At 35.8% G+C, this 14,473-nt stretch overlaps 1 protein-coding gene across 3 annotated transcripts in view; it reads right to left on the bottom strand.

Annotated features, from left to right (window-relative positions):
- FIG4 (FIG4 phosphoinositide 5-phosphatase) overlaps positions 1-14,473 on the bottom strand; it is a 51,509-nt gene that overhangs the window by 30,525 nt on the left and 6,511 nt on the right. For all 3 annotated transcript variants that reach the window (XM_032101463.1, XM_032101461.1, XM_032101462.1), the window contains exons 2-10: positions 12,633-12,731; positions 12,295-12,418; positions 9,176-9,332; positions 7,866-7,916; positions 5,039-5,187; positions 2,958-3,086; positions 1,365-1,465; positions 752-914; positions 127-224 (exon numbers count right to left, since the gene is read on the bottom strand). In XM_032101463.1, the coding sequence (XP_031957354.1) occupies positions 127-224; positions 752-914; positions 1,365-1,465; positions 2,958-3,086; positions 5,039-5,187; positions 7,866-7,916; positions 9,176-9,332; positions 12,295-12,418; positions 12,633-12,731 (1,071 nt within the window). The remainder of the gene's footprint in view (positions 1-126; positions 225-751; positions 915-1,364; positions 1,466-2,957; positions 3,087-5,038; positions 5,188-7,865; positions 7,917-9,175; positions 9,333-12,294; positions 12,419-12,632; positions 12,732-14,473) is intronic.

Genomic DNA, 14,473 nt, shown 5'->3' with positions numbered 1-14,473 from the left:
ATGAAGAAAATATTCTACTTATAAGCTAATACTAGTTTAGAACACAACCAAGATTACACAGAGACTCTACAGAAAGAAGCATAATATTAAACATTTAACACATAGAACATATTAAAAATATTGTACCTTCACAAGGTTCAATATAATAATGGGAGAGCCAAATCTTTGAAGCATTTGGTCAAAGTGAAGAGCAGCAACATGTGCATAAGGATCTGCTTGGTCCACTGAAACAAACATATATTCAAGATGATAATAAGTGAGCTGTAGAATTTTCCCTTAATAGTACTCTTCACAAAAGACGTATTAATTCTCTGGTAGTAATGACATCATGCAAAAGCTGTTAAAAAAATATTCCCTCTGCCTAATTGTAGGCAACTTCTTAAATTTTCATGAAATGCTTATGAGGAATAATTATTCTGGCCCCATTAATTTCAACCCAGACATTTTCCACCATTTTCAACAGGTTTAATATTTTACCCACAATACTAAGAGAAATGCAGCTAACTTCATACACAAAGTAAGCACAAAGAAAGTTTTTCAAACAGAAACTCTTGCTATTTAATTTCTGAATGTGAAGTCTAAGATGGAAGTTTTTTTCTCAATTTTTTAACCTTAAATGATGGCTTCCCAGAGCACAAGTGCCTAGACAATTTGTTTGTTTTTGCAAATTCAGTTTTCACTTATTCTCTCAGATGTTCCTTTAGGATACAGCACTAACCATAATCTATCACAAAAAATAATTTGTACACACGTGTTATGGGTGGCTTAGGCATCATAGTTGAAATATCTTGAGACCAGTACAGAGGGACAGACCCTCGAACCTGAACATAGGAAGAATAACTCCCCGCAGAAAATGACATAACTGAAGCATCATAAAGTATTTGTTCAGTTTCCACTTCATTAGCAACATCTCCCTAAACCAAACAAAAATACACAAGTGATGTAGATATGACATTCAAAGTCGCATGCAGTACAGAGTATTGATCATTACAAACAGAGCACAAAGAAACTGTGAGACACTGAACCACAGCAGTGAGAACAACACTGAAGGTTATATTCCCACTTGTCCCTAATGTATATTACCATATTTTTATTTTTTTCCCCTCAGTTTGGGAAATAACAGCATCTCTAAGTGTAAAAAACCAAAACAAGTGCCAATTTAGAACTATTAAATTTATTATTTTAAGAACAACTTTATTATGCCAATGAAAAATGCAATGATACATGTGATAAAATTATCTAATAGCATAATTTATAGCCAAAACCGTAAACTCCTCTAAACCAGCTCTTCAGTCAGTCAAGTTCAAGCTTTCATACTGGGGAGGGGCAGGAGGAAAGAACCCCTAAAATCGTATTTTATTTACCTCACAGTTTGATCCTCGTTTCAGAAAACGTGTTCCAGCAAATTTGCTTGATCTTCTGGCTATCAGAGTGACATATATAGGGCGACCATATATTAACAGCTCTTGAAAGAAAAGTTAAGGTTTACACGTCACATGCAATTTTTTGTTCACTTACCTTATGCACACCAAAGTAAGTTCTAACAAAGGTGTATGAAACTGAAATAATCTGATTTACTAAAATCACCTTAACAGTGATGAGCATCACTTCCAAATTTATTTTGCAGCTGGAAGAGAACATTGCCCTTTCCAACAATCGGTTTTAAGAACTTTGAAAAGAGACTCTACATTGCAATACATCACCCACTTTTCAGAACATACAGAAGAGAAGCAACATTTCTATTTCATGAAATGACAGTGGAGGTGAAATAGATACAAGATATACCTAGCATTGCAAATGCTGCTTTTGTGAATACTGGGATTAAAACTTGGGAGCTTCATTTTCAGATGAAGTATATTCGTCACCCTGTAATTATTGGTTTAGAAAAATAGATCAATTTGCAACTACTTAAGCAACAACAACTGAAAGCCAGAGGCAAACAGGCTACAGTCTTTATATTTTACTAAAAACAAGCTGATAGTTACACTAGGCATCTGATTCTATCACTGTTTCCTCAGTGTGAGGGAGACACAAGAAAGAGGAAAGAAGACATTTGCTCACACACTAAGCAGGCATAATGTCGGTGGTCAGATCCAGCTTTGATCAAGTAAGACCACAAATGAAACAGTGGTATGTGGAAACAGATAGAGCTTTTTGTCTGGGGACTAAGCCAATGACCAACAGTCTTACAATTGTAAAAAAGCAAAATTAAATTTTGCAGACACCACTAACCTTAACTTCATAATTGTATTTGCTTCCCCAGAAATTTTGAACTAACATGATACTGTTGAGGAATAAATTACAGTGTCTTCATAACACACTAAATTCTTATCACATAACACAACATTTCTTTGGACTGTGGTATGCATTTGGACTTTTGCTCCTCCTGCTACAGTGTACATAGACCCATTTAACTATTTAAAACAGTATATAGTCAAGAAAAGAGACTTTAACATGTACCTCTTCACACAGCAGGGCTGAAGTTCTATCATCGTCTTCAACAGAAGGACAGTAAATACAAGAATTTTGCAAATCTCAGTTATTAAAAAATGTTTTAGAGAAGATTAGTAGGAGAGCATTTCTATGTCAGTGTCATGGTTTAAACGCAGCTGAAACCAGATCAGTCAGCAATTCAGTTCTGCTTAGCTTTTCTCCCTTTCCTCAAACATCTATGAAAAAAATGCAGCTGAGCCTAAAAATCCTCTCAAGCTTTTTACTACTAAACCCCATGCTTAAAAAAGACCCTCAATGAAAATGCAGTCTACCTGTGTTAGGGCCCCCTTACAATAACTATATTTCTTATTTAGCATAATACCTAGAAAAGTAAAGAAAACGAAAGCCAAACAATAATTATAAAATTGAATGGTATTTATATGATAAAGAAATAATTCAATGTTCAAACTGGGGTTTTTTTTTAAATTGATAAATCGAAATTAATTACAACAGTAGAAGGATACTTGATTGCCCACAGAATCCATGAATAATATACAGCAGCCAGTCACGATGAACAGCAGTTCTTACTGCTTCCAGAAGCTTGGCATTCCACACATACTTTTCGTAAGGTTTACTGCAAATCCCAAATACACCTAGGAAGTTGTTACAATGAAAATGCATTAGCAATTAAGAAACAAGCTCACCTGCATTGGACTGCTTTAAAATCCAGGACACTGGATATTCATTTTGATTTTCCCTTGACTGCAATTCAGTGTATCATTTACTCGCATCCTCAAGGCTGGCAAACACATATAATTCCAGGCACATGCTGAAGTCCAGCATTTATGAGGATCTGCAGTTTTTTATAGTTGCCAGTCACTGTTGTGATTGAGTGCCTTCATGCAGAAGTTACTGATATACTTCAGTACTGAAAAGAGATGTCTGCATAGTAGCACCAAGAGATTTGATAACAAGGGAAAACAAGCCGTGAATTCCAGTTAAGGCAAAAATGCTCTTATAGGAGGACTTTATAAGCTTCTCAGTTCTGGGTCACCTCTAATTACCTGCTAGGTTATGGAAGATAATGCACATCAATCCTTTTTCACACAATTCAACACAGTTTCCCTAATTTGCACTAACACCGAGAAGCACACCTATTGTAGACCTGCAAATTAAAATTCTGTTTCTAATATATCTGGAATCTGAGTCTTTTTCTGTTCCAAATACAAGGACCAAGATGACAACTGCCACTGAAAGGTGGTAGAGGGAATTGAATGAATCTGAAACTTAAAACAGAAGAAAGAGGATAAGAATACTATTTCCTATAGTTTTGTACACTTTTTTCAAATGAAGTTTCTGACAGGACAAATTATATCGTAGCAGTATGAACACCAATTATAGCAGAGAACTGCAGCAGTCAAATGTTCTGCTGGAGGGAAAAGATGAGTTCTCCTTACAGACTACAGGTGAAAATGCAGCTGTTGAAAAAACTATTGGCACCTAGACCCAAATTACTGTAAACCCAGGGAAAATTCATGTAACCAAAATATTTTTGTGAGTTTACACACTCAGCAGAAGCTGGTCACAAGCACTTAGCCAGCAATTTTTCCCTTTTTCTTACTCCTAGCAGCATTTCTTTGGTGACAATTTATTCTTAAATGACAGGTGGCTATTTGTTACACATATTCTATGAATATATATGTGACTAGCACACACTGCTGATGGAGTCAAGGTTAGGGCATCTTCATTTCCTATTGTTTTTACAAAGACATAAGAGAGACAGTGCCTTTGTAAGGATTCCTGAGGGATGTTGCAGATATGAGTCTTTCCAGAAGAGGAATTATTGCTCTCTTTACTCCTTACAGTCCTTTCTGATATTGTAGCATTTGAGAACCAGTTTCTGGTATCTTGATATATATGATCACGTTACTAATATCTTTTTCTTGGGGGGATGGGAGTTTCATTCAACAGAATAAAATCCAACATTAAGAATTTCAGGGGAAAGTTTCTCTGTACGTGTGTGTGTGGGGGCATGCAAAGTAAATGGGAGAGAAAACAGTTTTTCTGTCTGGCTGCTCATCTTTATACTCTTATGAGTATGTTAGACCCAAACTAAAGGCTGAAGTTTTGAACTGAAATGAGTAATTTTTCTTAGACTTCTTGACAGGGGTTGCTACAGCAAGATGACACTAACTTTGTACAGTTCCTCTGTTGTCAGTATTCTCCAATCTAAAATGAAAAAATGTATTGGTACTTAATCGGTTACTGCTTCCCACTCTCTTTATAACTCACTCCTGTTAGGAGACTCAGAAGTCAGTTGAGTAATCAATTGCTGAAAAATGTCAGCATGCTCAGTCATCTCCCTGAGTTGCAATGTAATTTAAAACAATGACTACACACCTCTAGAAATCGCACTGTTCAAATTGAAATGTCTGTAAGTGACACTTTACAAAACCTTTTATTAACTCACAACTGTTAGGAGACTACTGAACAACAACAGAAGGCCTGAATGTTTCTCAAAAGTAAACCTAAGTGGAACAAATTTAAAATACACTCAATGTACTTAAAATGACCAACATCAGTTTAATTAGATGTGCTTTCTTACCGCTTCCCCCTTGTGTTGAAAGTCCTTCATCTTCAAATATATCAAAGCTCTCTTGTCGGGTCTGGGTTGTTTCAGTTTTTAATGTCTCAAGTGGCATTCTCAGGACAGTAAGATTATACTGAAGGGAGTGAGATAGATCATAGCTGTAACTGATAGACAGTTAAGATTTATTAGTAATTGTAGATGCAGAAGAATTTTCTGAAAGCCCTTACTCTCCATCTGTACTTATATTTAACACACTACTATTTTATCCAATAGAAAAGACTTCTGAACAAGATACACAGATTTTGATTCTGTAATGGCAAATCATACAAATAATTTCCAAAAGAAACTTTGCAAACATAGAAACTGTTTACAGTTTACAAAGGCTGACAATGTGTTTATGTTCTTCTTTTAACTGAAAATTAAACATGCCTTTTGAATGAAGCATATCAAGAAGCTTAATTCACTATGAAGCATTCCAGAAGTTTTAAGATAGCTATTCCACCAGAAATATCCATATACATTGACAACCTCATTTTTCTGAGATTTAAGCGCTGCTACTTTCTAATTGCTACCTGAACTCAAAATAGCCAAAAGCCTGGTCCAAAAAAATTGTATTTGTCCCCAAATTTATGATTGCAGCACAGATGCATCTTAAGACAGTGGCTGCTGAATAAAGAAAAGGGGTTTTTTTATTAGTTCCGTAAGAGTTACAAATTTTCCATCTCATGTCTCTTTTAATAACACTCCATACTAATTGCTGAATTTTTAAAGCAACTAGGCTTCTTCCCAAAGAGAAACCAAATGCACACTACACTTAAATCACAAATACTCATAGATTTCCATTTTAGTCTAAGACAGCATCAATGATTACGGGTCCTCATGTAAGTTCTGGATATTCATTAAAGATCTAAAAAGTTATTTAAACATTAGACATTTAGATTTATCACTAATGATAATAAAGTGTAACCCATGCATCCACCATACTTCCATAACAATGTCCTGACCCATCTGTTTGGGAAAAAAAGGTCTGTAACATGCTCTGTTTGCATATAACAGAATCTTTAAATAGTGTCCCAGGAAGAGACATGTAAAGGCTGTTTCCCCCACTCTCCAAATGTTTTCTTATAACTGATTTCTAACTTTCCTCAGCATTTATATGAAAATCATGCAGAAAAATGTGTTAGGCTTTCAGCCAAGAACAATTTCAATGAAGCTGATCAATTTAAAAGATTCTAAACAATAAGAAAGAATACTAGTAACATCCTATGTTTCTCCTTTTGAAAGTGAAAATCAAGCTAAATATGCAGTTAAAACACAGAGCACAAAAATATTTTATGGTAACAGTTCTTGTAATGAAAAATAAAACATAATCAGTAAATTATCTGCCAGTAGGAAAGTTTTCATTTATGCCACACAGGATTTGTGCCAAAAACATACTTTTGTATAAGTCACCTACTCATTTTTTTTTCTGTATAAGAAATTTGAAATATGTAGTTTATCTTAATTCTCCAGTTTCAGCTTGGAGAAGTCTTCAGTAAGACCTCACTATGGCCTTCCAGTAATTAAAGCAGGCTTATAAAAAGGAGGGAGAGCAACTCTTTACATGGGCAGATGGTGATTAGACAAGGGGGAATCGTTTCAAACTAAAACTGGAGAGATTTAAGAGGAAATTCTGTACTGTGACACTGGAACAGGTTGCCCTGAGAAGTTGTGGATTCCACATCCCTGGAAGTCTTCCAAACCATTCTGGATGGGGCTTTGAGCCACCTGGTCTAGAGGGAGATGTCTCTATCCATGGCAGCAGGGTTGGAACTGGATGATCTGTAAGGTCCCTTCCAGCCCAAACCATTCTGTGATTCATTTTATGATAAATGTGTTTACTAAAGTCATGTAAGAATCTTCTCCTTCCCCTTCTATGTACAACCATAGAAACAGTACAAATTTGTCATCTCCAAGCAAAGGTGGTAGGAGTGGGGGAAGTTGTATAGTATTAGGGCTGGGAGACAAAGCATGGAAGAAAAACTCAGGTTTTATACTGCAAAAAATCTTTCACATGCAAAAACATGAAACACACATAAAACTTGGGTAGGTTTTATCTTCACAGATCCAGCTGTGACAGAAAGTCTTCATTCTCCAAGAGGAAGCATCTTCTAGACTGATATACCTTTTGGTAATTGCAAGAGGGATTATTTTACTTTTTTTTTTTTTTTAAGTCATCCAGTCTTCTAACTATTACTGCCAGGTTTATCACCACATTTCTCCCATTTTTGTGCTGTCCCAAAAATCTCACGCAATAGTAGCTGGGACACAGAAAATTGTCTTAGGTATGGCATTTATGAAACAATAAGCAAGAGAACTGCAATGCCTAGAAGGCCCTATGAAAGACATACCCCATAGAGGGTGTATCTTAAATCAGGACCTATTTCTCTACCTTTGCTCCCGAATCAAGGCAAAGTTTTATTTATGGAAAATGAGACCAATAAAGAAAAAATAACAAGACAAGCAACCCCCCCGAAATATAATACTTTTCCAAAGAGAGAACTTCTGCATAATCTGACAAGGCTGAAGAGTCAGTGGAAACAGTAGCTTCAGTGCCTGCTTTTTTCCATGGCATTAATAGTTTTATATTTTTTAACCTAATGGAGACTAAGTTCCTAGCCAATTGGTTGAAGGAGAAAGCAGGTTCAAAATACACAGACGAAAATGGACCAGCAGCATGATCATGTGTCTTAGTTCTCCAGAATACCAACCTAAAAGTCTTGGGTATCAAAAACAAAACCTATAATCTTGTACCAAGTGTAAGTGCACATTTTTTTTTAAAGGAGTAGTAACTAATACCTACCTAAAATAGAAGTTGCTAGAAAGGTCCACATTTTGAAAGATTCTCAGATACCTGACAAATAATTCAAGTTGCAGAAAAAATTATTATTTTAACCAGACAGACCATAAGAAGTCACTCAGAGGATCAAAGAAAAGAAACTACACATAAATATTGATTCTTGCCCTATGTTCCCCTCCTATCTTACTGTAATTGTTTTGACAGGTAATTACACTAGAATGCCAGCAAATGGATTAAATAAATCAAATAGCCTTTTTTAAAAAAAAACCCAACTAGTGTCTACTCATATACATACTCTGTTTCTTTAGGCAGTTGTAAAGTTGTGGTTCTATTTTCCACATATGCACATCAAAATTTTCAGGATTTAAACAACCAAACTCTCAAAAATACTATAAAAGAAATAAAATTTTTCAGTTACTCTCAAATAAATGAACAAGAAAAGAAATATCTCGTACAATCTGTCATAACCTTAGCAAATTCCCAAAAGAAACTGTAACACTGTCTATGAATGATAAAATGGCTGACACCATAAATATGTAGGTTAGATACCATGATCTGCTGCACACTAAGAGGAGAGACTGATGTCTATGATCAATCCCACCTTAAAGTGGAAGCTTTTTTAATATTTACCATTGGCTTGGTTCATTACCTGACATCAGTTTATCATAAACCATTGCTTTTTGACTATTCACACACAATACAGACTGAAAAGCAGTTTATCGATACCAGTTACCTGCTATTTCATAGAAGCAAAGTAACCCTACCCTGATAAAAACATAAAGGCTCAAATTTCTGCCTTCATAAAAAAGTTCCCAAAAAGAAAGAAGCAGTTAAACTTACCAGTGAATCATTTCACTACCCTTTACAACTGCAACATTCACAAGATTCTGATAACACAGAATCATTTAATAATCTATTCAGCACTTTGAAGGGCACAAAAGATCTCTTCAGGTGAGATTAACATCATGCAAGAGTTACTAAAAAAAGATCAGTGCCCCAAACAGTACATACCAGTATTAGCATTACTTTGCCCTTGTAGGAACAATGCTTATATTTGATACTTCTTGGTGCAGATTTGCTAAACTTAGCTGTGACATGGAGATGTGGACAATAAACTCTAGAAGACTATGACAGTTGAATTTACTCTCCAGGTTAGAGGCCACGTAACTTGTAGCCTATTTTGCATCCAATGAGATAAAATGGCTTGAATGACATACTAATACAAAAGAATCCATGACTGAAATTTCTAGTAGTAGTCCAACATTGCTTAGAAAATATTCAAAAAGTACAGACTGGTTACCAGCATTATTTACCTGGCCTCATCAGGATGACTGACTCTTACAGAGTCATTTGGAATGTAGATCATATTCGTATCTTCTATTTTATATATTGCATGACCACCAATATCTGCCATTTTTCTTCTTTTTGTTATTAACACAATGTAGTAGCCTTCTAAGAACCTGACAAAACCTTTTAAAAAAGCATTAAAGTGCTTTTAGTTGCATGTTTGTGTCTATTTGATAAAACACATTTAGCAAAACAGTATCAGAATCATTTCAAGACTTCAAAGAATTTTTGTTTGTTCTTAATATTATATGCATATATATATATATATATACACACACGCAGAGTCTTAAAATTCACTCCCATTGACCAATGAAATACCTAGGCTACTTATTTCCCCTCCCACTGTGGGTATTTTTAACACTAGGCAGCAGAGTTAGGACACTGAAAATTTGGAGTATGTTTCTGTCTACCAATATACTTGTATTTGCTTTCTATAGGACTCTCATTGTTCAGAGTGAGGCATACTCTATTTACTTCAAATACCAAAAGGTTAATTTTCCAGGGCAAGGAAGAATCCCAGTCTCCAATTTTCTTTTCAGGTTCATGTATTCTCTGCTGAGGAGGGACACAAAACAGCAAAAGGAGTTGTGGGTACAACAACACCTTTGTGTCCCCTCTCCTTAACAGCAGAGAACTGAATTCCTTGACTAAAACAGCATCTCCCCCACATCAGCCATTCAGAGTATCAGGGGTACTCCTTTTTTTTCCTGTTTTCTCTCTCAGATATCAACATTTGACCCTGCTGAAGAGCAGAAGGCTAAGAAGGTAGAACAGGCAGTATCTGGCTTTACTGCCTATAAAAAGATGGCTTCTGAAGCCTCCACCCTCATTCCTTGCAGGGCATAGCCATGCTTCTTCATGGAGTGCCTTCTTTGGACACCTCTATTATATATGATTAGGGAAAAGTGTAACAAAACCTTTAAATACAACACAAATGTAGAAATTCAAATGAAAAATAGAAATACATAACCAGCTCTGAACTCAAATGTGTAAATACAGTATAGTACAGCAGTAATATGCTTTAATAAGTAATAAATTATATTAATTAGCTTTTGGAGGTAGCTGCTTTGATAGGTGGCTGAGAGCTTGAAACTCACTCACTACTGCACTCTCAAAAAATTAATTTGGAGATGGAGGTGATGATGATGATGACATGATACAAACAGACTCTCACAATTCATATTTTCACTTGTATTTATATTCAGTTCTTTTAGCTTTGCATTACAAAGTAAAGAAAAAGGATGAGGAGAGAACACATTTTCCTCCCTGTCACTGCTGGAGGCTGCAACGTGATCGAATGAACGGCAATCTTTTCTTCCACCTTATTAGCCCCCCTTGGAAAAATGCTCTCACCTGCACAAAGACAGGAGGCCCTGCTGACAATAAGAAACAAACCTTCCATTTGAACCAGTCAGACTATTGAATTTCAGTTGTTAAATAGTAGTCACAGCTCTTCCTGTATCCTCCAGGTACTGAAATCACTTATGTGAACAGCCTCCATCCTTTGAATTTCACCAAACATTATACCAAAGTCTGATAAACAATGGAGCCTTTCTCCTTGGCCTGGTTCCCTCCCTTTAAAAGTAATTTTTACTTTTAAACACTACACAGTAACTCAGCCTATCAGCACCCCCATTCTGAGTGCACTGAATGTGCTGCATCTGGTTAATGAAATAACTAGAGGACAGAACAAAGCTGTTCTTTGCAATTTTACAAAAAATAGCCTTGTTCTTATGACCTGAGTCAGGAGGCAGAAATAAACATCCAGACGCATTTCCTCAAATTACATGTTTATACAGATATAGCCTAAATCATATAATTTGGAAGTATATAATCTGATAGAGAGTCTGTTACTTCTAAAAGTCATCTAGAAATAAATATACTGTATCTGTTAACCAATACATTTGTGCAGCTACAGAATAGAAACTCTCCTGTGAGGAACAGTTCATATAAACAGTCATACAATTGGGATGCAAAATTTTAATTGATCACAACCACTTTCCAACCAAACATATTATCACATAATCAGATAATGAGCACTTATGGCTTGTGCAAAAAAAACCAAACCAAATGATGCAAGGCTGTTAGAAGCTCCTTTAGGTTTACCCATATTATGAATACTCTTAATCCAGTAAGGAACATAAACACCATCTGATGAATTTTCGAAAAGCTGGATGCATTGATAAGTTCCAAAATGCTTCACAGGCAAAAAGAATGCAGAAGAAAGTCTGCTTAATTTGCCACTTTAGATTAGAATAGAATTGTATTATGTTTTGATTGTTATCCAAAATTCAGGGGCATCCTTTAAAGTAATTGCATTCTCCACTTTCTCTGCAGCTTTGGCTTTAGATGTCCAGGTGTATATTGACTCTAATAAACCACAAGGTATTCTTGGGAGCTGTCACAGCACACATTAACATTTACTTCAGAGACATCAGCCATCAATACACTGACCTCAGTATCAGACAATAGGCAGGAAAGTAGTGACTTTCAGATGAAGTTAGGAGCTATTAAATCCCTGAAGCAGTGCTTGAGGATTATGGACAGCTGAGCAGCATTTTAAAATTCAGCTGACATACCAGTCAGTTATACTTGTTCAAACACGAAAAAGAAATCTTTAAATATGTCACTGCAAAAAGTTAACCAAAAAGAAAAGTCATCTTTCTGAATAGTGTGTGATAAAGAAATACAGCCTAATAAAGAATGTCAACTTTCATTTTCTCTTTAAAAAGCATTCTGTGAGCTCTGGAATTCAGGAGCCAGGTTCCACATGATTTGTATTCAAAGATCAGCTGAGTTTGGTGAGATCTTCAACCAAGTTTCTAGAGTTTGGCTATTTCCTAGATCTGTCCCTTAGTGACAAAGAAAAGACTGGTTACAGCACAACTTTCACCCCTGTACTGGCCACTTGTTTTCACAAAATACACAGAAACTTACTTATTTTTGAGCATGAAAAATTTCTCAATCCTCTTTAGTTTTTTAAATAAATAAAATCAGGGGGAGACAGAAAGATATACAGCATGACACAATAAGCCTCATCTCCTAGGAAAACAAAAGATTTTATAAAACCCATCAAAACACTTACCTACTATACCAAAAGCAGAGACAGCTCGAGATAACCCAGAAGAGCCCTTCTGCCCCATCTTTGTTCTGTTTCCCAGATCTAAACGGCCAAGTAGTTCCCTCACCTCTTGTTGTGTATAAACATGCTTCAAAATAAAAAGTCACAGAAGTTACTGTTTTGGTTGTTAAATGTTATTTCATGTCAGAGAATAGAAGAATTTGCTTAACCTGTGAAATATACAATAAACCAAAGGCCTGCTCTACATTCTTCGTTTCCCATTTCAGTGCTACCAACAAGTAGCCAGTATTATTTGGAACAAGTGGGAAAAAAGCCCAGCAACTAAATATAGAGGCACTTACCTTATCATCAATAATAACCAAGTCCTTTGGTTCAGTGCGATCTATTTTCAAAACACGGTATTTGGTTTCTGCAGGATTACTTCCAACTAGAAAATACCGCTACATAAAAGAAAACCAACAAAACAAATCAGAATATTACACAAGATAAAGCAATGCCATTTACATATTGTCTAGACTAGCTCCATTCCTACTAACATCAAATATGCAATATTCCATATGGACTGTTAATAAACTGTTTTAGACACCAGTATCTTAGGTAGGTATATTTGTATGCAATCAACCTTTACAACTTGAAAGACCTCTTTCTCTCCTTTGTACAAGGAGGAAAAAAAAAATTAAAATCAAAGGTTAAAACCTGTTTAGAGAAGATAAACTGTAACTTACACCATGCACTGTCCAACCACACCCTGCCCCAGCCATTACCATCTTCCCATTTACTTTGTAAAATTTAGCAGAAGCTTATACATGAGTTTTTAACTTCTCATGATCTAAAACTTCTGCTGCTATATTGTACTCCTTTGCTATTTATGTCAACTAATCTTTCCTGATCCATACTAAACACTGAAAAATTGTAACTACTTCAGTACTGCAAGTTTTCTTCTATTTTTATTTATATTTGCTATGATAGTCTTCTCAACAATGTTCTTCTACAGTACCAAAATTTTCTGATTAGCAATACTACTGTTTAAGAAAATAAGAGCTTTATTTTATTTCACATTTAAAATATGAAAGAATGACCACAGATAAACATATAGTATATGTATTTTTCATGTAAGAAGATCAAACTATAAATTAATTTCTACATTTAGAGGAATTAACAATAAGCACAGGTTGCAGAACTGACTTGCTAAAAGTAGCTCTCATTTTTCTAATTCATTTAACCAGTGTGGTGCTAGCACAGCAAGGTAGAACTCATTAATAATGCTCAGCCTAGTAGGAAAGCATGGCAAATTCATGTGGATCCATGCAGTCAGCTCCTAACTTTAAGAGTCACATGGATTTAAGATGTGGGAAAGGAAATCAATAATAATATTCATACAAACCTCACAATTCCACAATTTATACCAATTAGTTGTTAAGCAACATCTTTACTCTCAAAATATTTAAGGTGAAAGAAGAACTTCAAGCCCTCTCCAGCTTCCTTGAATTCACAAACCATCTAGTCAGTAAGCTCTAAATAGGAAAATAAAATACTTAACTTTAAAAGCCATAAAAAGAAACACCACCAACTTCTGGCTCCACCTTGTACACTGACATTACAGTGCTGAGTGGTAAGTTTCGCTGTTTACTCCCAAATGACAGTAAGAAGGCCCTTCAAAGCCATATGCCATCACAACACTTGCTCGCTGAAGTCTTTGAGGCAGCATTTTGGCACAAGAAAGTGTTTCCTACACAATTTTTTTCCAGCAGTGCTGCTGTGCATGGCCCAAGCTCCCCAGCCTGCCCTCCTCAGAGCAGCCTCTGCAGGAGATCCCTTAGTGCCAAGCTCTTGCTTCCCAGGAGGGAAATCGTAAGGACAGCGCATGGCACTGAATGGTACAGCTCTTCTGCTGGTATCACCCACTACCAGCAAGAAACACCAAACAACCAAGACAGACACTTGCTTTGACCATGCCATTATATCACCTTTTTCTTCATGCAGCAGAAAGTGAATGGGCAGAGGGACACATATTCATTTTTAATACACAGATGATAAGTTAGTATGCATTTCAAGAGTGCAGCTTCTTCATTTGTAGAAAACTGTTAGTTAATTAAAGCTAAACAATTTTAAGTATTCCATAATACTCCAATACACCTCAGTGATGTCCCACTATGTCCAGCCTGCTAAATGAGTGCATTTT

The sequence above is a fragment of the Corvus moneduloides genome, chromosome 3 (genome assembly GCF_009650955.1).
Source record: "Corvus moneduloides isolate bCorMon1 chromosome 3, bCorMon1.pri, whole genome shotgun sequence".
Taxonomy (NCBI): Eukaryota; Metazoa; Chordata; class Aves; order Passeriformes; family Corvidae; genus Corvus; species Corvus moneduloides.
The sequence above is the reverse complement of the archived record's forward strand: the minus strand, read 5'-3'. Positions and strand labels throughout refer to the sequence as shown.